General features: G+C 35.6%; 2 protein-coding genes across 4 annotated transcripts in view; one reads left to right on the forward strand and one right to left on the reverse strand.

Annotated features, from left to right (window-relative positions):
• GPR137C (G protein-coupled receptor 137C) overlaps positions 1-12,810 on the forward strand; it is a 55,623-nt gene extending 42,813 nt beyond the window's left edge. Inside the window, exons 4-7 of the mRNA XM_004279356.2 lie at positions 7,090-7,239; positions 8,475-8,600; positions 8,770-8,888; positions 9,932-12,810. Of these exons, the coding sequence (XP_004279404.1) occupies positions 7,090-7,239; positions 8,475-8,600; positions 8,770-8,888; positions 9,932-10,109 (573 nt within the window). The 3' untranslated portion in view covers positions 10,110-12,810. The remainder of the gene's footprint in view (positions 1-7,089; positions 7,240-8,474; positions 8,601-8,769; positions 8,889-9,931) is intronic.
• Positions 12,811-21,138: 8,328 nt separating this feature from the next.
• ERO1A (endoplasmic reticulum oxidoreductase 1 alpha) overlaps positions 21,139-26,879 on the reverse strand; it is a 44,485-nt gene continuing 38,744 nt past the window's right edge. For 2 of the 3 annotated variants that reach the window (XM_004279355.4, XM_033404773.2), the window contains 3 exons: positions 25,978-26,064; positions 25,761-25,894; positions 21,139-24,283 (listed from right to left, as the gene is read on the reverse strand). In XM_004279355.4, coding sequence (XP_004279403.1) covers positions 24,223-24,283; positions 25,761-25,894; positions 25,978-26,064 — 282 coding nt within the window. In that variant the 3' untranslated portion in view covers positions 21,139-24,222. The remainder of the gene's footprint in view (positions 24,284-25,760; positions 25,895-25,977; positions 26,065-26,879) is intronic. The other variant, XR_004476578.2, reaches the window with a different exon arrangement.

Consider the following 26,879-nt stretch of genomic DNA (forward strand, 5'->3'; position numbering starts at 1 on the left):
TGTGCTGCCATGTAGATACAAGGAAAATCTTAGGATTTCAAAATAACTACTTGTTTGGTAATAATGAGGTTTTATCAGATATAGCAGGTATAACCAAAGAAAACTAACAAGAACCCAGTAAAGGTACAGAGAACAAGCTGAGTTAATCTCTGAAAATGCATATATTTATACCCTAATTCTATTATATCAGGAGTCTAGAAAACACAAGAACACACATGTACACAGAGTGTTGAAACCATCATATATCATAGAGCCACTGGGAAACTCTGCTGTATATACAAAAGAGAATGAGAATATAATAGGCAAATAACATCTTATTACTCTTTTTTTTAATCATTTTGATTTTGATCTTTAAGGTCCCTGGACCACACTTTAAGAACTGTTGCCCTAGAACAACCACTTAAGGCAAAAAGCAAAACAAAACAAAACAAAGAAATAGAAAAGTATAGTTAAAAGTTCAATGGATAAATTAAAATGGAGTTCTAAAAAATATTCAGTTAACCCACAAGAATGCAGAAAATGATGGATAGAGGAACAACAAATAAACAATGTCAACAACAAAGCACAAGAAGGGCAAACAGAAAGCAAATAGTAAAATGTAAGACCTAAATCTAAACATATCACTAATTATATTAAATGTTAATGGAGTAAACACTCCTGTTAAAATGTAGAGACTGTCAAAATGAATTTCTAAAAAAACAAGGCCCATCTATACTCTGGCTTCCGGAATGCACTTTAAATAAATATAAAGACAGATAATAAGTTAAAAATAATTAGATGGAAACTAATATACTATTCATTCAGTAAGTATTAGAAGGCACTTTAATATCAGATAAAAGAGACTTCAAGACAAAGGATATTACCAGATATAAAAAGGTAAGCAAAGAATATTACCAAATATAAAGAAGTACATTTCATCAGAAAGACATAAAAATCATAAATGTGTACATGAAGCCAAATAGTAGGAATAAAGAGGGGAAAAAAGACTTACCAAATAGAAAAAAAGGGGGAAAAATCTCTACAATCATAGATGGAGATTTTAATGCCCCATACTCAGAAGTTGATAAAAGAAAAAATCAGTAGACATAGAAAATCTGAACAACACTATCAACACCTCTGAGCCAACTGACTCCCAATAACTGGAGAATATACATTCCTTTCAGTTGATCATGGAAGTGGTCATCAAAATAAACCATACAGTGGGCCATAAGACAGGTATCAATCAAAGAATGAAAAGGACTGGAATCAAAGAATGTAGTCTGGCCACAATGCAATTAAGTATCAATAACAACATGATATCTTCTTAAAAATCCAAATATTTAGAAATTATGCAACATAATTACAAATAACCCATGGGAAAAAGAAGAAATCACAAGGGAAATTAGAAAATATTTCAAACTGAAGAATAGTGAAAAACAATATACCAATATTTGTGGGATGCAGCTAAAATAATGCTTGAAGAGAAAAATACAGCTTTAAATGCTATATTAGAAAAGGAGAAAGATATAAAATCAGTGACCTAAGGTTTCACCTTAGAAAAAGCTGGGGGAAACTATGAAAAAGTTTTTTGTTTTTTCTTTTTAAGTAAGCCCAAAGTAAGTAGAAGAACTGAAATAATAAAGGTAAAAATAGAAATCAGTGAAACAGAAAATAAACTATGGAGAAATTAAAGCCAAAAGTTAATTCTTCTAATAGGTCAACAAATTTGATGTACCAAAAAAGGCAGAGTGAAAATACAAATTGCCAATACCATGAATAAAAGAGGGACAATCACAATAGATCTTATAGACATTAAAAGAAAAATGAGGGAATATTATGAGCAACTCCTTGTGGATAAATTTGACAACTTAGATGAAATGGACAAATTAAAAAAAAATACAACATAACAAAATTAATTAAAGATAAAATACCAAATATAAATAGCCCCATATTTATTAAAGAAATTGAATTTGTTATCAGAAATTTCTCCCAAAACTCCAAACCTAGATGGTTTCACTGGTTAATTTTATCAAATATTTAAAGAAGAAATAACACCAATAGTAAAAAAACTCTTTTGAAAATAGAGGAGAAAGGAACACTTCCTAACATGTTTTATGAGAACAGCATTACTCTGATACCAAAACTTGACAAAGACATTATTAAACAAATAAAAATTAGGGGCTTCTCTGGTGGCACAGTGGTTGGGAGTCCGCCTGCCGATGCAGGGACACGGGTTCGTGCCCCGGTCAGGGAAGATCCCACATGCCGCGGAGCGGCTGGGCCCGTGAGCCATGGCCACTGAGCCTGCGCGTCCGGAGACTGTGCTCGGCAGTGGAGAGGCCACAGCAGTGAGAGGCCTGCGTACCGCAAAAAAAAAAAAATTAAAAATAGATAAATAAATAAAAATTATACACTAGTACCCCTTATACTTAGAGATACAGAATCTAAGCAACATATAAAAAGGATAATACATCATGACTAAAAAGAGTTTATCCCAGGAATGCAACATTGGTTTAACATTTGAAAATCAGTCACTGTAATTCACTACATTGAGAGAACAAAGGAGAAAAACCAAATAATCATTTGAATAGATGTAGAAAAAACATTTGACAAAATTCAACACCGTGAATTTTAAATTCATGATTTAAAATAACATGATTAAAAATTTAATAACATGAATAAAATTCATGATTTAAAAATAACAACAATGAAATGTTCAGCCAATAGGGAATAGAAGGAATGTTCCTCAATCTGATAAAGGAGGTCTGTAAAAAACCTGCAATCAGTGTCATACTTAAAGTATTGAATGTTTTGCCCCTAAGGTTGGGAACAAAGCAAGGATGCCCACTCTCACCATTTCTATTCAATATTCTAATAAAACAAAAAGAAAAAGGTATGAAATTGGAAATTAAGAAGTAAAACTGTCTCTAATTGCAGATAACATGATTGTTTATGTAAAGCATCCTAAGGAATCTACTAAACAGCTACTAGCAAATTCTCAGAAAATTACATTGTATTTTCATATATACCAGGAGCAATCAGTTAGAAAATGAAATTCAAAAAGCAATTCTATAACATTAATAGCATAAAAAAACAAAATACTTAGGAATAAATTTTGCAAAAAACAAGCAATACCTCTATACTAAAAACTATAAAATAATACTGAGAGAAATTAAAAAAGACATAAATCAATGAAGACCATTGTTCATGGATTGGAAGATGCAGTATTATTAAGATAGCAATTCTCCCCAAAATGATCTATAAATTCAATGCAATCCCAATCATAATACTACCTTGAGGTTTTAAAAAATAGAAATTGACAAGTTTATTCTAAAATTTATATGGAAATAAAAAGGACCCAAAATACTTAAAAAGTAGCACTTTCCAATAGAACTTTCTGCGATGATGAAAATATTCTATATCTGCACTATTCAGTATGTGACTACTGAGCACTCGAAAGAGGGCTAGTCCGAAAGAAACCGATCTTTTAATTTAATTTAGTTTAAATGTAAATATGTAAGTACTCACATGTGGCTAATGGCTATTATATTGAACAGTGCAGAAGGTAACTCTGAAAAAGAAGAGGACTTAGACTACGTGACTTTGAAACTTAGTATAAAGCTACAGTAATTAAGACAGTGTGTTACTGGCATAAAACAGATCAATGAAACAGAATAGAGAGCCTGGAAACAATCCACACTTATATAGTCTTTGATTTTTGACAAAGAAGCTAAAGCAATTCAAAGGGAAAGGAAGTCTTTTTAGCTAGTAGTGCTGGAAGAACTGGTTATCCACATGAAATAAAATGAAACTTTAGTTCCATCTCATATTATACACACACACACAAATTCAAAATGGATCGCAAACTTAAATATAACTGAAAAAATTCTAAAGTTTTAAAACCAAACACAGGAGACTCTCTTTACAATTTGGGTATAGGCAAAGGTCTCTTAGGCAGGTCATTGAAAGTAATCACAAGAGAATAAATTCATAAACTAGACTTAATTAAAATTTAAAATTTCCCATCAAAAGACAAGACTAAGAAAATGCAAAGGCAAGCCACAGACTTCACAAGAAAATATTTGCAATACATACATCTGATAAGGAACTCATTTCCAGCATACGTAGAGACCACCTACAACTCAATAATTTTCAAAAAGACAACCCAATTTAAAAATGGTCAAAGAGGGCTTCCCTGGTGGCGCAGTGGTTGAGAGTCCGCCTGCCGATGCAGGGGACACGGGTTCGTGCCCCGGTCCGGGAAGATCCCACATGCCGCGGAGCGGCTGGGCCTGTGAGCCATGGCTGCTGAGCCTGCGCGTCCGGAGCCTGTGCTCTGCAACGGGAGAGGCCACAACAGTGAGAGGCCCGTGTACTGCAAAAAAAAAAAAAAAAAAAAAAAAGGTCAAAGATATGAACAGACTTTTCACAAAGAAGTATACAAATGGCCAATAAGCACAATATCATTAGTCACCCGGGGAAATGCAAATTAAAACCAAAATATCCACCAGCATGGCTAAAATGAAAAAGATTGACAAGCCCAAATGTTGTCTAGGAATTGGAACAACTGGAACTCCCATACTCTGTTGGAAGTACATCCATTTTGGAAAAAGATCTGGCAGTTTCTTATACAGCTGAACTTATACCTACCGTATCACCCAGCAATTCCACTGTTAGATATTTACCTAAAAGAAGTAAAAGCAGCGTATGTCCAGAAAAAGATTTGAATAAGAACGTTCAGAAACAGTCCATCAACAGAAAAAATGGATAAACAAATTCTCACGTAAACAAACTCATGTAATTATACAGTGGAATTAGTGTGGCTAACTGTCCTGGTTTGCCTGGAACTGAGAAGTTTGGGGGGACGTGGGACTTTCAGTCTAAAACTAGGAAACTTTTTTTTAATAGGAAACTTATGAGCAAACCAGGAATTGGTCACCCTAATAGTCCACCTCAGCAATACAAACACCTAACTACTGGTACATCCAATAACATGGATGAATCTCAAAACATTATGCTAAGTGAATGATACTTACACAAGGAGTTCATATCCTATGATTCCATTTATGTGAAGTTCTAGAGTAGGCAGAACTAAGTTGTGGTAAAAGACAAAAGCAGGAGAGTATTTGCGCTGGGGAGTTGGCTGATGGGGAAGGGATGTGAGGGAACGTTCGGGAGTGATGGCAATGTTCTCTATTTGTATACACATTTGTCAAAACTCAATGAATGGTAAGTTGAGGTTTCTGCATATCTGCATCTAAAAATACCTGTAAACAAATACTGAACTCTAGTCAATGATATGCATGCTGGAGTGAGGTCTAACTCTTCTTTACTTGTCAAGTGTGGAATTTCTAAAAATGTGGTATGTAGATGTCAGAGGTGGAGGAAGGGAGAATCATTCCTTGAGGATTGCTCCTGAGTGGAATTGTTTGTCATGACTTTTCAGTTTAGGAAGATTTTCTTTAACTTTTCGAGAGCACTTTCCAGGTGGCTGAATCCTTATCTTTTGTTTTATAATCCTGTATTTTGTGAGAAGGATCTTATTTTGTTTTCTAAATCGGTGGGCTTCTTTCTCTGTTATATGTATGTAATTTGACTGCAATTTTATTAATTGCTTTGATATTATTCTTTGCTCTTTTCTCATACTTTTGTAGTTTTTATAGTATTTACAAGTATAAGCAGAGTATCTCCATATTATAAGATGTATTTTTAGCAGTCACTTTATATCTCAAAGCAGTGACTGTAAATTTACTTATGGTTATATTAAAGGACAGTAACGCTTACAGCATTCTAACTTTTCTTGCTACCTAACTTTTCTTTAATAATATAGTACTTTTAAAATGGAAACTGGATTGCTTTTAGATCAGCTTTTTATTAACAACATTTTTGGGGGGATTCACAAAAATAAAAATGTACATTGTAGAAAATTTTAGCCTTGATTAAAAAATTTAATCTTGCTAGAATTTTATTTATTTTCACACATCCTTTTTGCTATGGTAGTAGGTCAGCTCAGAGAAGGTACTCTTTTGCTATTTCAACATCTTTTAAGATATATTTCATCTTTTAGTTTGCTTTCTTCTCATATACCTCTAAAATGTGTTGTTCTTGTAAGGAAATCAGCTATAATAATGGTTCTCAATCCTACCAAACCCAGTGACCCCTTCTAATAACATTTTAATAACCTATGTCTATCTGAAATTAATAGATTGTTTAACATAACTACACACACAACCTCAAATGTTCAGTGCAATTGCCCTAACTGTAATATAAAGAGGAAATAAAAGGAAAGTAATTAATAAATATTTCAGTATGTAAATTTGGGGTGATGTAGTAGTCAGATGCTTGTATCTATACATAGAAATTGTGACTGAGACAGCTATAAATGCACACTGTTACAAGTGTGTTGCTTTGGTGTTTTACATACCACAAGCAGTATTGTTGTCAGTTTCATGCCTTTCTGAAATAGTTGACCATTCTTGATAAAGTTCTGAACAAAAAACGAAGGACAAATTTCCCTCAATTTACAGTATTTGGGGAAATGGTGAAAGGCTTAGTAATAAAATATTTTGGATTTGAAAGTGCATTTGGGTGCCTGCATCATTTTGTCATCAACATAACAGCATCAACAGAGGAATAACATCAACTAACAGAATCTAATAGAACAAAGCAAATAGCACAGGAGTTGTATTTCTATTTTAATTTTTCATCTTACTGGAAATTAAGTGTGTCAAATAGACTAGTGCTTTTATTTCCCATTCTTTTCTCATTATGACAAAACTACCTCTCTGATTAACATCAATTAAAGCTCAGATCTTTTGCCAAGTTGTTTATTCCTATACTACTTAAGGTAATCTTGGCAGAAAAAAATCATTCTCCAGCTGCCACTGGGCAAGTTGGCAAAGAACTTATTTGTATTAACAGGGTAGTTTAAACACAAGTGGTTCTAAAAATAGGAATTGTAAAGCAAGATAATCAAGAGTTTATTTCAACTGGTGCTCACTCAGTGTTTTCTAGGAGTGCATTGCAAGAGGTGACTATATTGTATATGGATGAATGGCCTGTCTTGACAAATGTGCGGGGTTTCATGATGATGAATTTTTTTTCTTTTAGGGTATGTCTCTGTGCCAGACTGTTGTCGTAGGCTCTGTAGTCATTCTTCTCTACTCTTCAAGAGCATGTTATAATTTGGTGGTGATCACCATATCTCAGGATACATTAGAAAGTCCATTTAATTATGGCTGGGATAATCTTTCAGATAAGGTAAGTACCTAGCATGTATTGCCAATCTAAGTGTATGATAATGAAGTTAGCCTGACTAGGAGAACGTTTTAAGTGTTTGACTTACGAACACTTTTATGGACTCTCTAGCTACTATCAGTAATCATACTTAAAAGTTCTATGTTTAAAAATCCTCATTTATATGTGGCACTTGAAATCATTCTTCAGAGAGAACTTCTCTCAAAGTAATATTTTCTTTTCTTTTTGTTAATAATACTAACAGTGCCTTAAATCTATTGGTCATAAACCTATTTTACTAGTTTTTAAAGGATAGTATTTAAATATCTCTAGATAAATTGGTTGCCTGTCATTAGCTAGTGAATATGGTTATATATTTAATTTGTTAGGATGAAATTAATTCTCTCTTACCCAAGAGCTACATATAACCTAGATATTTGGTTCAGTTTTAGATGTATGACTTATGAAAATCTGGCATTATCAGTCTTGATAATGGGAGAGCATTCGTAGTTCCTTGGATGTCCAGGTGTTTTCTGTAGTGATTCCTGGTGTCCTAGCTATGCATATTTGACTTCCCAGCATTCTCCATCCTTTACCTAGAAGTACATTTTGACATGGGTACATGTCATATCTTTATTTATATTAATTTAACTTTGTACTGAATTTAAGGCATTGTGGGATACTATTTTATCTGAATTTCAGTTACCTTTCTAAGAAGGAATTTTCACGTGTGGTTCCATGTAGCAGATTCCCTTCACTCCTTTTCCCATTTCTCTCTTCCCACATCTATTAGAATAGAAACAAATCCAACATGGAGTTTAAGCCCAAAAGCATGTTTTTAAATAGCAACAGAGCTGAGCGACTTGCATGTTACATTTCTCTACAGGTATAACTCAGGGTAAGTGTAACTATTTTGCCTTTGGAGCAGCTGGAACCAGTAGTCTCTTTTATAATTCTCCTTAGACTATGGGGCCTAAACTGTCTACCCCATTACCCATGTATTTAAAATATTTTCATAAATTGATGTATTGAAAAAGTTAGTACCTCTTTATTCTACTTAATAGCAAAGCATTTTTATGACCTTTAAAGGGTAAATATCACTACATGAGAAACCATAAAATATAGAAAATTAATTTAGAGTTTTATGTGCTTGTAAGTTGATGTTTTAACTTACCCTACCTGAAGCAAGTTGATTGTGGAGGGTGATTTCTTACACATAAAACAGATTTTAAAATTGCTCTGCCATATTCTATTTACAGGCTCATGTAAAAGACATAAGTGGAGAAGAGTATATAGTATTTGGAATGGTCCTCTTTCTGTGGGAACATGTGCCAGCATGGTCGGTGGTACTGTTTTTCCGGGCACAGAGATTAAACCAGAACTTGGTATGATGTCATAATATTACCTAATGTTTGTTCTCCTTATTTTAAAAAATAATGGAACATTTATATTGATTTTCTATTTTTGGCAAAGACTAAAAAGCATTATAGATCCAGGCCTCCTTTCCTAGTTGAAAAGTAAATCTTCTTATGCTATCTAATACTTTGTTCACAGGCACCTGCTGGCATGATAAATAGTCACAGTTACAGTTCCAGAGCATACTTCTTTGACAATCCAAGACGATATGATAGTGATGATGACTTGCCAAGACTGGGAAGTTCAAGAGAAGGAAGGTAGATGTACTGAATTAGTACTGACATAGATTCAAGAGAACAAATCTAAGCTTTAACCCAAATATGAAAAGGGTGATTTGCTGATATATGTCAATAAATAAGATCATTTAACATTAGAGCTTAGAACAGTAGATGTTAAACCCATGATGGGACCTGTACTATAAAGAATTATCATCTGATTCTAAGCCCATATATTACCTTTATTTGAGAAATGCCTTTGGGGGTAAAATGGTACCATTTCATTGCAGGATTCCTTGTTAGTTCAGAGCTGATGGGGGTTGGTGAGCAGGGAAGAAATACTATTATAGTGATTTTATACGTTTCCATATCTAGTCTGCTGTTCAAAATCCACAGAGAAACCCTAGATAAACTCTTGCAAAGCTTAGTGCCATAGAAAATCTTCATGTGCCCTACTTGTTCCAAAATCTTTGCAAGTCCATACCATTAGCTATGTGGCAGTGCAAAGAGAAAGCCTTAATGCACACCTTAATGCTTTGAGTTTGATGTAAAAGTTTGATGTAAAGCCTTAATGCTTTGAGTTTGATGTAGCATTTTCTATAATCCTTACTTCATCTGGATAAGTTACTTAACCTCAGTTTTTTTAGTCTGTTTTCATCTGTTAGATAGGGATTATAATAGAACCTATCTGATAGGATGGTTGTAAAGATTAAATGAGTGTGTGTGTGTGTAAACATACTGTACATATGTATGTATATTCACATATATATACACACACACAAACATGTCTTAGAATAGAACCTACTACATAATAAGCACTATATTGTTATTATTATCTGATAATCAAGTTCTACTAGTTTTGAGTGGTATTAATTCATTATTTTCTAATATGTGATATAGAATCAAGGATATTAGATAAAAGTCATTGCATTTTGTAGAGAACCATTATGTTATTTAGCAAAGAACATATTTCAATATATTCGATACTAACTGTATTATAAAATTCATTGAAAACTAAAAATGCCAACATGACTTATTACATCCTGATCACAGTCCTTTGGCTTTTTTGCCCTTTTTTGTTGCAGTTTATCAAATTCACAAGGTTTGGGCTGGTATGGCACCATGACTGGGTGTGGCAGCAACAGTTACACAGTCTCTCCCCACCTGAATGGACCTATGACAGATACTGCTCCTTTGCTCTTTACTTGTAGTAATTTAGATATGAACAATCACCATAGCTTATATGTAACACCACAAAACTGATGGCATTACCAAGTCGTGATTCTTCAATCGTTTTCCATGAATGTGTATATCCTGTGTGTTTAAATTACATCCACATAAACATTCCATTATCTGTTGCAACCGAAAACAAAGCCTCGAAATGTGGCCGTGTCCAGTGGGGGACACGGCTGTTACTTTTGACCTCGTCCTGGTAAAGTGAAGTGCAGTGGAAAGTTTGGAGCGGGAGAAAAGAGGGATTAGATCTTAAGGAACTTGATGGCCTCCAAGCATCCTGACTTTGGAACGTCAAATGCATAGTTGCATATTTGCACTTTTATCTTTGTCCTGAAAGAGTACACTGCAGTCCCCAAAGTCATACCCAGTGTTCACATTGGGATATTATGTTGTACACCGAATTAGGAGGCAATTTCCCTACAAAAATCAAAGGCTGTATATTCAGCAGTGTACTCCATGTGGAATTCTTACCCAATAAAGTTTATAGTGTGAACAGTGCACAGAATGAAGGCATACAAATGTACCATTCTTTTAAAAGATCTACTAAAAAGTATGTAATCACTGAAGATAGTTCTTTTAAGCATGATTGTACAGTACCAACTGAAATTATTCAAATAATCATTTTAAACAAATGACAGTAGTAATCCTTTACAGTGAGGACCAGCAGTGTTCTTTGGAAAGCCACAGTCATTTCTTCAAGAGGAAAGTATACCAGTCAAAATTATGTGGCTACTTTGAGTAGATTTGGTCAAGTGATTATTTTGTATGATTAAGATATATGTAGTAGTTTAAGCATGATTCTTCAAGAAAGCAATAGTAATTTTTGCATAGGGAGATTTCGGTAGAAACTTCTTGGGACTAAACAAGTTTACAGATGCATTTAAGAACTATTCATAAAATGTATAATTCTGAGTTAAAACATGAATACATTTTCAAAGGCATTCAATTTAGCTGAAACAAAATATAGGTAATCTTACTTATTCCTACTGAATCAGGATTATCCTCAGGTAAATTAAATCATGATACGTTATTGCAGTGAACTCAAGTGCAATACTTTGTAAGACATGTAATTCCTCCTTTAGTTTTCACATTTTTATATCTTGTATATGGGAAAAGCCAAATTAAATTTAATTCAAATTAATTCCAGCAGTAGACTAAATGAACAACTTATGTAAATGTACTAACTAGGTAAGTATAAAGCCAGTGGTTCACAATATTGGAATACTTTTAGAATTACATTAAAACTGTCTTGGATGTCCTACCTTGGATCTAAAAAATAATACATGGTAGGCTAAGGTAATAGAGAATTTTAAAATGCACTTTCTACCAGTGTCTATATGGAAAGAAGTAGATGCTGAATACCTCAAGATGCCAAGGTAATGGGCACACTGGGAAGTTGTCACAACATGCTTAAAGATGACTAACTATATATACAATTGTTTGCTGATCTATTTCTTCAGAACTGGAACTAATACAACTATCCTTTTCTGTCTTTACTTTGATTGGAAAGTTATGTTTTATTTCTACTCTTACATAAAATACCTTTCAACTTTTTGATTAATTGATTCAGTAACTTCATAAAAGTATAACAATAAGTGAAACCCCAAGAAAAAAATGAGATTTATAATGCTTTTGATCTTTTGGAAGGCTGGTACACAGCCAAAGAAATTTCATCTTTTTATCATACAAAATGATTCTGAATTCAGTTAAAAGCATAAACTTATAAATGTTACTTTGGGTTTATTTATAATAAATTCTCTCAATGCAACCAAATTATTTAAAAATTTATAGTATAGAAGTTAACCTTGGTAGTAACAGAACAACATAACATGCACTTACCTGAGTATATTTTGATTGCGACTTCAGTTATTGGGTTTCTTTTCAGAATGCCAACTATTTATTTTCCTAATAATGTTAGATATCTAATTATGTAGAACTATCTGAGAAGATCTGTGTTGCCTTTGTTAGTCCTCGGGGTCCAAAGTGATAAAGTAAATTTTTTCTAGTAAAGCTTCCCTAGACTTCCCTAGATAATGCTCCTATTTGACCAGATAAGCAAAGGTAACTTTTAAAAAATATTTCAGATAAAATAACTTCGTTCTTTCAGCTGCATTAGTTGATTCTTCCAAATCTGAGATTTGTAAATTTCTTACCCCTGACCAGGGTACCCGAATTCTTGCATTTGTCTCCTTATACACATCTCCCACAATATATCACCAAAGACAAAAAAGATAAACTTCTGGCCCAGTTTTTGCTTAAAAATTCCAAAGCACTAGGAGCACTTTAAGTCTGGTCTCGAAAGAAGGAGTTGTTTTAAAATCAAAGGGCTATCGATTCCCTGTTCATCCTGCACTGAAGCACATGATGACAATTTCAAACCTTCTTTTTGGTTCCTTAATTAGAACAGAGAATTTCATTGCTTAAGTGTGTAATTTTACAGTGGTTAGCAGTACCTGTTTTTATCGTTTCATTTGGGTGGTCATTAATTTTGAAATTCTTGCTACTCATTATAGCTGGTAGTAGTTTTATGAAAAAACGTAATTTATAGCTAAAGTGGCTTTTTTATGCATAGCTGCCTTTTTTTATTGTTTAATGGTGTTTCTCAGCTATATAATCAGTTTCAAACTGGTTGTAAAAGTATAGCTGTGGCCAATGAATGTATTTATTTGTTGTTTCACTAAATTGTAACAAAACACTACTGTTAAAAATAAAAGTGTTTGTGCTTTTATCTGGAGGTCTGGTTTTCTTAATCTCTCTTAACAGACTACACCGATTGAGTTTCTATCACGTAAGGGTAAGAAGCCTAGTGCTACCATAGAAAAGAGAAAACTACCTGGAGTTACAAATGACCGTTTGCTTTCAGTGAGCTTGTAATTACAGATCTTCCTTGGCTTATCGTAAGTGAAAATGCATCTAATACACCTGGCCTACTGGACATCACAGCTTAACCTAGGCTACCTTAAACATGCTTAGAACACTTACATTAGACTACAGTTGGGCAAAACATCTAACACAAAGCCTATTTTATAAGAGTGTTGAATATATTGTATAATTTATTGAATATGTACTGAAAGTAAAAAAACAAAATGGTCCTATGGGTCCAGAATGGTTGTGTGTGGTGTGTTTACCCTTCTGATCACATGGCTGCCTGGGGGCTGCAGTGCTACCACTGCCCCAGGTCACCAGAGGGGATCATACTGCCTACTGCTAGCCTGGGAAAAACAAAATTCAAAAGTGGAAGTACAGTTTCTGCTGAACGTGTGTCACTTTTGCACCATTGTAAAGTTGAAAAATCTTAAGTTGAGCTATCATTAAGTGTATAACTGTATGTACTTCACATCTAGAGGTGGTATACACTAATCAGTATTATACACGAATTTGATATGAAATGCCATAATTTAAAATACCAATACGCTATTAGATAGTACATGTTTATTCACACATTAAGCCGAGCAAAATTCTTGCATGAAATAACTTACAACACCTCTCACCTTCTCCTTAGATTCTTCTTTTTTTCACATATTTATTGTAGTATAATTGTTTCACGATGGTGTGTTAGTTTCTGCTTTATAACAAAGTGAATCAGTTATACATATACATGTTCCCATATCTCTTCACTCTTGCGTCTCCCTCCCTCCCACCCTTCCTATCCCACCCCTCTGGGTGGTCATAAAGCACCGAGCTGATCTCCCTGTGCTATGCGGCTGCTTCCCACTAGCTAGCTATTTTACATTTGGTAGTATATATAAGTCCATGCCACTCTCTCACTTTGTCCCAGCTTACCCTTCCCACTTCCTGTGTCCTCAAGTCCATTCTCTGTGTCTGTGTCTTTATTCCAGTCCTGCCTCTAGGTTTTTCATGACCAGTTTTTTTGTTTGTTTTTTTTAGATTCCATATATATGTGTTAGCATACGGTATTTGTTTTTCTCTTTCGACCTATTTCACTCTGTATCACAGACTTTAGGTCCATCCACCTCACTACAAATAACTCAATTTCATTTCTTTTTATGGCTGAGTAATATTCCATTATATATATGTGCCACATCTTCTTTATCCATTCATCTGTCATTGAACACTTGGTTGCTTCCATGTCCTGGCTATTGTAAATAGAGCTGCAATGAACATTGTGGTACCTGACTCTTTTTGAATTATGGTTTTCTCAGGGGATATGCCCAGTAGTGGGATTGCTGGGTTGTATAGTAGTTCCCTTTTTAGTTTTTTAATGAACCTCCATACTGTTCTCCACAGTGGCTGTATCAATTTACATTCCCACCAACAGTGCAAAAGGATTCCCTTTTCTCCACACCCTCTCCAACATTTATTGTTTGTAGATTTTTTGATGATGGCCATTCTGACTGATGTGAGGTGATACCTCAGTGTAGTTTTGATTTGCATTCTCTAATGATTAGTGATGTTGAGCATTCTTTCATGTGTTTTTTGACAATCTGTACATCTTCTTTGGAGAAATGCCTATTTAGGTCTTCTGTCCATTTTTGGATTGGGTTGTTTGTTGTTTTGATATTGAGTTGCATGAGCTGCTTGTTAATTTTGGGGGTTAATCCTTTGTCAGTTCCTTCATTTGTACATATTTTCTCCCATTATGAGGGTTGTCTTTTCGTCTTGTTTATGGTTTCCTTTGCTGTGAAAAAGCTTTGAAGTTTCATTAGGTCCCATTTGTTTATTTTTGTTTTTATTTCCATTTCTCTAGGAGGTGGATCAAAAAGGATCTTGCTGTGATTTATGTCATAGTGTGTTCTGCCTATGTTTTCCTCTAAGAGTTTGATAGTGTCTGGCCTTACATTTAGGTCTTTAATCCATTTTGAGTTTACTTTTGTGTGTGGTGTTAGGGAGTGTTCTAATTTCATTCTTTTACATGTAGCTGTCCAGTTTTTCCAGCACCACTTATTGAAGAGGCTGTCTTTTCTCCATTGTATATTCTTGCCTCCTTTATCAAAGATAAGGTGATCATATGTGCATGGGTTTATCTCTGGGCTTTCTATCCTGTTCCATTGATCTATCTTTCTGTTTTTGTTCCAGTACTATACTGTCTTGATTACTGTAGCTTTGTAGTAGAGACTGAAGTCAGGGAGCCTGATTACTCCAGCTCCGTTTTTCTTTCTCAAGATTGCTTTGGCTATTCGGGGTCTTTTGTGTTTCCATACAAATTGTGAAATTTTTTGTTCTAGTTCTGTGAAAAATGCCAGTGGTAGTTTGATAGGGATTGCATTGAATCTGTAGATTGCTTTGGGTAGTAGAGTCATTTTCACAATATCTTCCAATCCAAGAACATGGTATATCTCTCCACCTGTTTGTATCATCTTTAACTTCTTTCACCAGTGTCTTACAGTTTTCTGCCTACAGGTCTTTTGTCTCCTTAGGTAGGTTTATTCCTAGGTATTTTATTCTTTTTGTTGCAATGGTAAATGGGAGTGTTTCCTTAATTTCTCTTTCAGATTTTTCATCATTAGTGTATAGGAATGCAAGAGATTTCTGTGCCTTAATTTTGTATCCTGCTACTTTACCAATTTGTTGATTAGCTCTAGTAGTTTTCTGGTAGCATCTTTAGGATTCTCTATGTACGGTATCATGTCATCTGCAAACAGTGACAGCTTTACTTCTTCTTTTCCGATTTGTATTCCTTTTATTTCTTTTTCTTCTCTGATTGCTGTGTCTAAAGCTTCCAAACAATGTTGAATAATAGTGGTAAGAGTGGACAGCCTTGTCTTGTTCCTGATCTTACTGTAAATGGTTTCAGTTTTTCACCCTTGAGAAAGATGTTGGCTGTGGGTTTTTCATATATATGGCCTTTATTATGTTGAGGTAAGTTCCCTCTATGCCTACTTTCTGGAGGGTTTTTATCATAAATGGGTGTTGAATTTTGTCAAAAGCTTTTACTGCATCTATTCAGATGATCATATGGTTTTTCTCCTTCAATTTGTTAATGTGGTTTATCACATTGATTGATTTGCGTATATTGAAGAATCCTTGCATTCCTGGATAATCCCCCACTTGATCATGGTGTATGATCCTTTTAATGTGCTGTTGGATTCTGTTTGCTAGTACTTTGTTGAGGATTTTTGCGTCTATGTTCATTAGTAATATTGGCCTGTAGTTTTCATTTTGAGGACATCTTTGTCTGGTTTTGGTATCAGGGTGATGGTGGCCTTGTAGAATGAGTTTGGGAGTGTTCCTCCCTCTGCTATATTTTGGAAGAGTTTGAGAAGGATCGGTGTTAGCTCTTCTCTAAATGTTTGATAGAATTCGCCTGTGAAGCCATCTGGTCCTGGGCTTTGTTTGTTGGAAGATTTTAATCACAGTTTCAATTTCAGTGCTTGTGATTGGTCTGTTTATATTTACTGTTTCTTCTGAGACTGGTTCAGTCTCAGAAGGTTGTGTTTTTCTAAGAATTTGTCCATTTCTTCCAGGTGGTCCATTTTATTGGCATATAGTTGCTTGTAGTAATCTCTCATGATCCTTTGTATTTCTGCAGTGTCAGTTATTACTTCTCCTTTTTCATTTCTAATTCTATTGATTTGAGTCTTCTCCCTTTTTTTCTTCATGAGTCTGGCTAGTGGTTTATCAATTTTGTTTATCTTCTCAAAGAACCAGCTTTTAGTTTTATTGATTTTTGCCATTGTTTCCTTCATTTCTTTTTCATTTATTTCTGATCTGATCTTTATGATTTCTTTCCTTCTGCTAACTTTGTGGGTTTTTTGTTCTTCTTTCTCTAATTGCTTTAGGTGTAAGTTTAAGTTGTTTATTTCAGATGTTTCTTGTTTCTTGAGGTAGGATTATATTGCTATAAACTTCCCTCTTAGAACTGCTTTTGCTGTATCCCATAGGTCATCGTGTTTTCGTTGTCATTTGTTTCTAGGTATTTTTTGATTTCCTCTTTGATTTCTTCAGTGATCTCTTGGTTATTTAGTAGTGTATTGTTCAGCCTCCATGTGTTTGTATTTTTTACAGATTTTTTCCTGTAATTGATATCTAGTCTCATAGCATTTTGGTCGGAAAAGATACTTGATATGATTTCAATTTTCTTAAATTTACCAAGGCTTGATTTGTGACCCAAGGTATGATCTATCCTGCAGAATGTTCCATGAGCCCTTGAGAAGAAAGTGTATTCTGTTGTTTTTGGGTGGAAGGTCCTACAAATATCAATTAAGTCCATCTTGTTTAATGTATCATTTAAAGCTTGTGTTTCCTTATTTATTTTCATTTTGGATGATATGTCCATTGGTGAAAGTGGGCTGTTAAAGTCCCCTAATATGATTGTGTTAATGTCGCTTTCCCCTTTTATGGCTGTTAGCATTTGCCTTATGTATTGAGGTGCTCCTGTGTTGGGTGCATAAATATTTACAATTGTTATATCTTCTTCTTGAATTGATCCCTTGATCATTATGTAGTGCCCTTCTTTGTTTCTTCTAATAATCTTTATTTTAAAGTCTATTTTGTCTTATATGAGAATTGCTACTCCTGCTTTCTTTTGATTTCCATTTGCATGGAATATCTTTTTCCATCCCTTCACTTTCAGTCTGTATGTGTCCCTAGGTCTGAAGTGGGTCTCTTGTAAAGCATATATACGGGACTTGTTTTTGTACCCATTCAGCCAGTGTATGTCTTTTGGTTGGAGCATTTAATCCATTTACACTTAAGGTAATTATCGATATGTATGTTCCTATTACCATTTTCTTAATTGTTTTGGGTTTGTTATTGTAGGTGTTTTCCTTCTCTTGTGTTTCCTGCCTAGAGAAGTTCCTTTAGCATTTGTTGTAAAGCTGGTTTGGTGGTGCTGAATTCTCTTAGCTTTTGCTCGTCTGTAAAGGTTTTAATTTCTCCATCAAATCTGAATGAGATCCTTGCTGGGTAGAGTAATCGTGGTTGTAGGTTTTTTCCCTTTCATCACTTTAAATATGTCCTGCCACTCCATTCTGGCTTGCAGAGTTTCTGCTGAAAGATCAGCTGTTAACCTTATGGGGATTCCCTTGTATGTTATTTGTTGTTTTTTCCCTTGCCACTTTTAGTGTTTTTTCTTTTTGGTTAATTTTTGATAGTTTGATTAGTATGTGTCTTGGCATGTTTCTCCTTGGATTTATCCTGTATGGGGCTCTCTATGCTTCCTGGAGTTGATTGACTATTTCCTTTTTCCATATTAGGGAAGTTTTCAACTATAATCTCTTCAGTATTTTCTTAGACCCTTTTTTTTCTTCCTCTTCTGGGACCCCTATAATTCGAATGTTGGTGCATTTAATGTTGTCCCAGAGGTCTCTAAGACTGTCCTCAGTTCCTTTCATTCTTTTTTCTTTATTCTGAGCTTTTTTATACTGCAAATCAGTAGTTATTCCCACTATTTTATCTTCCAGGTCACTTATCCGTTCTTCTGCCTCATTTATTCTGCTGTTGATCCCTTCTAGAGAATTTTTAATTTCACTTTTGTGTTGTTCATCACTGTTTGTTTGCTCTTTAGTTCTTCTAGGTCCTTGTTAAACGTTTCTTGTATTTTGTCGATTCTATTTCCAACATTTTGGATCATCTTTACTATCATTGCTCTGAATTCTTTTTCAGGTAGACTGCCTATTTCCTTTTCATTTGTTTGGTCTGGAGGGTTTTTACCTTGCTCCTTCATCTGCTGTGTGTTTCTTTGTCTTCTCATTTTGCTTAACGTACTGTATTTGGGGTCTCTTTTTCACAGGCTACAGGTTCGTAGTTGCTGTTGTTTTTGGTGTCTGCCCCCATTGCCTAAGATTGTTTCAGTGAGTTGTGTAGGCTTCCTGATGGAAGGGACTAGTGCCTGTGTTCTGGTGGATGAGGCTGGATTTTGTCTTTCTGGTGGGCAGGACCACGTCCAGTGGTGTGGTTTGGGATGTCTGTTGACTTATTATGATTTTAGGCAGCCTCTCTGCTAATGGGTGGGGTTATGTTCCTGTCTTGCTAGTTGTTTGGCACAGGGTGTCCAGCACTGTAGCTTGGTGGTTGTTGAGTGGAGCTGGGTCTTGGCGTTGAGATGGAGATCTCTGGGAGAGCTTTTGCCGTTTGATATTACATGGAGCCGGGAGGTCTCTGGTGGTCCAGTGTCCTGAACTCGGCTCTCCCTCCTCAGAGGCACACGCCTGACACCCGGCCAGAGCACCAAGACCCTGTCAGTCCCAGGAAGAAAAAAGGAAGAAAAAAAGAATGAAAAAAAGGAAAAAAAGAAAATAAAGCTATTAAAATAAAAAATAAATATTAAAAATAAAATAAATTTAAAAGTAGTCAAAAAAGAGGAAAAAAGAAAAGAGAGAAAGAAAGAAGAGAGCAACCAAACAAAAAAACAATTCCACCAGTGATAACAAACGCTAAAATGTATACTAAAAAAAAAAAGGACAGAGAGAACCCTAGGACAAATGGTAAAAGTAAAGCTATGCAGACAAAATCACACAAAGAAACATACAGATTCACAACAAGAGAAAAAGTAAATATATATATATGTGTGTGTATATATATATATAAATAAAGAGCAAGAGAAAAACCAAATTAATAAACAAATCTACCAATGATAATAAACTCTAAATACTAAGGTAAACATAAAACCAGAACAAATTAGATGCAGAAAGCAAACACCAAGACTACAGTTGCTCCCAAAGTCCACCGCCTCAATTTTGGGATGATTCGTTGTCTATTCAGGTATTCCACAGATGCAGGGTACATCAAGTTGATTGTGGAGATTTAATCTGCTGCTCCTGAGGCTGCTGGGAGAGATTTCCCTTTCTCTTCTTTGTTCGCAGAGCTCCTGGGGTTCAGCCTTGGATTTGGCCCCATCTCTGTGTATAGGTCGCCTGAGGGCATCCGTTCCCCGCTCAGACTGGACGGGGTTAAAGCAGCTGCTGATTCGGGGGCTCTGGCTCACTCAGGCCCGGGGGGGAGGGAGGGGTACGGATGCGGGGCGAGCCTGCGGCGGCAGAGGCCAGCGGGATGTTGCCCCAGCCTGAGGTGCGCCGTGTGTTCCCTCGGGGAAATTGTCCCTGGATCCCGGGACCCTGGCAGTGGCGGGCTGCACAGGCTCCCGGGAGGGGAGGCGTGGATAGTGACCTGTGCTTGCACACAGGCTTCTTGGTGGCTGCAGCAGCAGCCTTAGTGTCTCATGCCCATGTCTGGGGTCTGTGCTGATAGCTGCAGCTCGCGCCACACCCAGAAACAATGGTCTCTTGCCTCTTCGGCAGCACCAGACTTTTTCCTGGACTCCCTCCCAGCTAGCCATGGCGCACTAGCCCCTTCAGGCTGTGTTCACACAGCCAACCCCAGTCCTCTCCCTGGGATCTGACCTCCGAAGCCCGAGCCTCAGCTCCCAGACCCCGCCCGCCCCGGCGGGTGAGCAGACAAGCCTCTCGGGCTGGTGAATGCTGGTCGGCATCGATCCTCTGTGCGGGAATCTCTCCGCTTTGCCCTCCGCACCCCTGTTGCTGTGCTCTCCTCCATGACTCCGAAGTCCCCCCGGCCCCGTCTCCACCCGCAAAGAGGCTTCCTAGTGTGTGGAAACCTCTCCTCCTTCACAGCTCCCTCTTAGGTGCAGGTCCCGTCCCTATTCTTTTGTCTCTGTTTTTTCTTTTTTCTTTTGCCCTACCCAGGTACGTGGGGAGTTTCTTGCCTTTTGGGAGGTCTGAGGTCTTCTGCCAGCATTCGGTAGGTGTTCTGTAGGAGTTGTTCCACGTGTAGATGTATTTCTGATGTATTTGTGAGGAGGAAGGTGATCTCCACATCTCACTCCTCCACCATCTTGAAGGTCTCTCTCCCCCTTAGATTCTTAAACAGGTATAAATTTATCTAGCCCACAATTCTGGGCAGCTCTTTGATTATTCAAGAAATTCTTCAGTGATGTTTTCCCCTGAAAGAAGAGTTCTTACCGTTTTTTCCATAATAGGCCCCTTACATAACTTGCCAAAACCACACAAAATTTTGAATACAGTTTGAGAAGTTTTATTGACCCCCCCCCTAAAATCCACAGATCCTTGGGCATCTACTGACTCTTACTGTAAAGAATATTTGGAGTGAAGATATGACCATTAACATAATGAAGCTGTCACTTTAAAAGCAATTTATTCAACAAACATTTATTAAGCGTTCATATGCCAAAAACTATGCTATGGAGATGCAGAAATGGATAAAGTTCCTTTTCCTGCCCTTAAGGAGCTCACATTCTAGTAAAGGAGACTTTATAAAACAAAAACAATACAGTACAATAAGTGACACAATAGAGGTAGGTTGTAATTACAGTGATGACACAAAAGAGGAAGTTAGATGATCCTCCTTGGATGGAACAAGGGCAGTTTCACAGAGGTGTTGCTTTATGCTGGGCCTGCAAGGATACACAGAAATTTTCCAGGTGGGGAAGGATGGCTAGGGCACTTGATAGAAAGAATAGCAGGTACCAAGGTGTGGAGGCCTGACTATGCTGCATCTGAAGAACTGTGTGTTTTTAGCAGAACATGGGGTCAGGGGAGCAGAAAGACCCATATCAGAGAAGCTTGTACACCAAGGAAAGGGGTTTGGCTTCCTCCTAAAGCCTCATGAAATCTCTGAGGTGTGTTAAGCAGGGAGTAACGTTGTTTGAGTGCTTCTAGAAAGCCCACTTTGGTAGCATTGTGGGACGAAAGAAAGGAGAAAGGAAACAGGCTTGGGACAAGGAGAAAGGTTCATATTTAGGGAAGAGCAGTGAAAATGGAAAGACAGTGATATATCAGAAACATGGAGATAAAAATCCTTAGAGATTAGACATCGGCTGGACAGGGGAGAAGTGGAGGAGAGAAGTGAGCCTAGAGAATTTAGATGATGATGGTTCTAAAATTAACCAAAGGAAGAAACACAGGCATAAGAGTGGGTTTGGGGGAGAACGACTTTTTAAGACACACACAGGTGTCTATGGGACGACCAATTAAAGATGTGTAGAAGGCAGATGGACTGAGAAGTCTGGGGTAAAGATAAGGATTTAGAGGTCATTTAATTGGAAGGACTCAAGAGTGAGAAGTGGTGGTGGTGAAGAGAGCAGGAATGAAAGCCTGAGGTATAACTTAAAGAATAAAGGAAAGAGGCACCCAGGAGTGAGTGAAATATAAGGAACCCAGGGGAAAAAAGCCTTTTAAAGGAGGGGCTATCAACAGTGTCTAATGCAGAAGAAAAGGTCAAGTAAGAAATGGCTTGTGAACGAAACCATGGATTTAGAATTGGGATTTTAGACTTCAGAGTGCAATATTGTTAAGAACTACTGAGCCAAAAGCCAAATTTCATTTAAGGAGCAAGTGGAGGGTGACAAAGTGAAGATAGGAATATTCTTTCAAAAAGATTAGCTGTTTAAGAAAAAAAAAAGGGCAGGGACATAAGATGAGAGTTAGAGAGGTATACAGGTGAAACAACCATTTAAACCGATCTACCATATTTTCAGAGTACTACAAATGTCCTTATAGTTTTATATTTGGCGCTCACTTCATAGTCCTTTGAGTCTCCAAGAATAATGGCTTAATAGTAGGTTAGTATCTTTCTTCTCCTGCCCTATTCAAATGAGGGGGAAAAGGAAAATAGGACATATATTGTGAAATTTAGTTCTTTGATTATTAATTTAAATATACTGACTACATTTTCATACATTCATTCAACGAATATTTACTGGACACCTACTATGTGTTTGACACTGTACCAGGCCTTACAGACATAGAGAAGAAAAAGTATACAGTAGTATAAAGTGGCATTTCTAAGCCATTATATAAATAAACCCTGCTTTATTAATAATGTTACATCTCAACATGATATACCTGCCAAGACATACAGAGAGGGCCCATGACTTTGAGGTATACAGTTTCTTTTTTCCCTACAATTACCATGTGGTATAAATTCCTAAACCCCTTCATATATTTTTATCACTGAAGGTCTTTTCTTAATGAAAACCACTAAAAATTACAGTTTAGTTTTCATGAGAAAAAAGAAATGAACATCATGTACAAAAACCAAAAATTATATGCCTTATGACTATACAGATCGAGCATTAAAAGGGTAACAAAACTCAAAAAGAATTTTAGATTGGAACTCAAAATGATTCCTGATTCTAAGGCTTATAGTATTATATAGTTCCAGATATTTTTTCCTGAAAAAAATCATTAAAAAATTATTCACACTGAAGTGTTCATGGTTCAAAGGGCACAATGCCTGTAACTGACTTTCAAATGATTGAGGAAAAATAGTATACGTGTGTATGTATACAGAGAGAGCATGAGAGATAAAGCAAATATGAACAATTAAGGAATCTGGTAAAAGAGTTCTTTGTACTATCCTGGAAACATTTCTGTAATTTGAAATTATATAAAAATAAAAAGTTTCCCCAAAATTTTATTCAGAATTAGGGAAAGTATTATGAGAATAAATATATAAATCTATTCAACTTTTCACACTGTTTAGAAATCCCCTATGCCTTTGAGTTATCATTGTATCTTTCTACACACCAAAATAAGCCAATCAAAATAGCAATATAATTCTAAAACTGATTTGTTTCATACCAATGTATCGTAGGGTTGCCAGATAAAACACAGGACTCCCAGTTAAATTTGAATTTTAAAGGAGGAATAATTTTTTGGTATAAGTTTGTCCCAAATATTGCATGGAACATACTTGTATTAAAAAACTATTTGTTGTTTATCTGAAATTTAAATTTAACTAGGCATTCTGTATTTTTATTTACTAAATCTGGTCACCCTAAATGTTGAAAAATTTTAGGCTGTTAATAATGGGTCATCAGGGGCCTGCTTAGCATTTTCCTATAAATGCTTGTCACATTGGCCATAGTTTTATTTATATTACATCTTCTTACACAAAATTATTAAAACATCATTTACTTAGGGTTACCATATATGAATTTGATAATCCTGATTTTACTTAATATTAAACTTTAAAAGTTGTACCACATTATCAAAGTTTTACTTTTACTCACAATAATATTATACATAGACTTAACACAATTTTAAAAATTGTTTACTTAAAACAATATAATTCCCTTTTACAAAAGCAGCTTTATATAAAATGTTTGGCTTAAGACTGTCATTGCTATTAATGCCTTTGAACGAAATTCCATTCTTTGGCCTCCGTTGTCCAAAAACAGGCACATTTCAACTTGTTCTCTTTAATGAATATTTTGTAACAAGTTCCTGAAGTTTTCTAATTCTTTCACACTTGTTGAAATTCTGTAACCAAAAAAAATTTCACTTAGAAACTATTTTAGATAATTTTTCTCTATAAGTTATTCACTTTCCATTTTCAGAACACAGAAAAATATTTAAGTAATTTATTTCAGCGAATGTAAAGGTGCATAAACCATTTAATCTATTTTGATGCACTTCAGTTCTTTTTTTCTTAACATCTTTATTGGAGTATAATTGCTTTACAATGGTGTGTTAGTTTCCACTTTATAACAAAGTGAATCAGCTATACATATACATATATGCCCATACCTTCTCCCTCTTGCATCTCCTTCCCATTCTCCCTATCCCACCCCTCTAGGTGGTCACAAAGCACCAAGCTGATCTCCCTGTGCTATGTGGCTGCTTCCCACTAGCTATCTATTTTACATTTGGTGATGCCAAATGTAAAATAGATAGCTTCAGTTCTTAATTTGACATGTCAAAACTAAGATAATATTGCCCAGAAATTAGTTATTTTTAATTATTCATAACTTAGTATTAAAGTTTCAAAATGCAAAATTATAAACTATGTAAGTATTAAAATATTAGGATATTTTAAGAATTCAGAAGTATATTCATATGCTTAGTATTTAAAGTACATAGGTATAAAGTATATAAGCAGTAAAATATGTATTTTAAATATGCATAAGTATATAAACACTTAAACTAATCAATATACCATATTTAGTAAATATACAAAGAATCAAAGCCTTTGGACTATAAAGAGTGAGAACAGTAATTGTGTGATCAAACTGTTTTCACTAACTTTTATAAAAAAGCAAAGTTTGTTATTTTAAGTGTACTTTAGCTCTGTTCTCCACCATGAAAAAAGTTGCAAAGTACTCAAATATAACTGTCAAGCTTCTGTATACTAGAGGATAATTCTGAAGGTCAGTTACATCAAACCCAAAATATTAGTCATAATTTTTTTAAGTGAAGTAATGTAGTCCTTAGAAAATGTTATTTTAATAAATTTCTGCATTCCTTAGATATAATAGGCTAGAAGAAATGTATCTATACTTAAATTTTATAAGGTAAGTTCCTTATTTCAAGCTTGTTTTCTAATCATTTTGATGCAAATTATTTTTAAAAGAACTATTAACCATTTTACACAATGGTGAGTTCACATGGAAATTTTATGTGTACACCTATATTACACAACATGATTTTTCCAGGACCTTCAAAAAAACATTTGGGCAGCACAAATACTTTTAAATAACATAGAAAAAATATACAGTTTCAGCAAGATGAATATTGAAGTCCACTCAGTAAATTAATCATGATTATAAAAGTCAACAGATGAAAATAAAGAATATTATTTAATGATTGTGTGTATCTACAAAGTTATTTCATAAGATCGCAGAATTCTGTAGTGAGATAATTTCACTAAAAAGCGTGTTTCTTACCCAGTTTTATCTGAAAGTATACATGTTGCATTAGACTTACTTGGCTAGCAGAAACAATTTTGGTAGAAACTAACCTTCCAAATGCATTAAATAATGATACTATTTCTTGTCTGGTTAGATGGAATTCATAACTGGGCCCACTTTCTGGCATATTTGCAATAAGTTTCTCAGAAAACAAGATCTTCAGAGCAGTGCCCAAACCCTGAGTCTATAATAAAAACAAGAAAAAAAGAAAAATCAGAAAATTCTTTGTGCAAAGGATGAAAATAGGATTGAGCCTGATATGCTTACCTGAAGCTTTCCCCACAGTCGACATTTCAAACAACCAACACAATCCATTATTCTTGAAATATTTCTAAAATGCAGTCGAAAGTCCTCCTAAAAATAATTTAAAATTTTATTAAAATATAGTATATAGTCAAGTACTAAGTATTTCTGAGTGCCTTCTATGTGCCTCACAGTACGCAAGGCACTGGAGGGCACCAAAGTGGGGAACAGAACTGAAGTCAACATCCACGGAGTACCTCCTACACACTGGAATCTTTACATATACAATTTCATCTTCACCACAAATCCAAAAGTAGATATCATTATAGTCTACACCTAATGAATTAAAAAAACAAGGTTCAGAGAGGTTACGTAACTTGCCTAAATTCCCATACCTAGTAAACAGCAAATCTAGACCCCAGCCTGCCTGCCTCCAAAACTAGACTATTTATAAATATACACAAAGGTAACTGAGTTGAGATGTTCTGTTGTATGTGATTATTAACCATATGCCAATATCGGGGAGGGGGGCGGGGATCGTATGACATCATTTACCAAAAAAAGAAAGAGGAAAAAAACAAAGGAGGACGAAGAACCTAGGGGTAAGACGGGAATAAAGACACAGACCTACTAGAGACTGGACTTGAGGATATGGGGAGGGGGAAGGGTGAGCTGTGACAGGGCGAGAGAGAGGCATGGACATATATACACTACCAAACGTAAGGTAGATAGCTAGTGGGAAGCAGCCGCATGGCACAGGGATATCGGCTCGGTGCTTTGTGACCGCCTGGAGGGGTGGGATAGGGAGGGTGGGAGGGAGGGCGACGCAAGAGGGAAGAGATATGGGAACATATGTATACGTATAACTGATTCACTTTGTTATGGAGCGGAAACTAACACGCCATTGTGGGGCAATTATACTCCAA

This window comes from Orcinus orca, chromosome 2 (assembly GCF_937001465.1).
Source record: "Orcinus orca chromosome 2, mOrcOrc1.1, whole genome shotgun sequence".
In the NCBI taxonomy this organism is placed as follows: Eukaryota; Metazoa; Chordata; class Mammalia; order Artiodactyla; family Delphinidae; genus Orcinus; species Orcinus orca.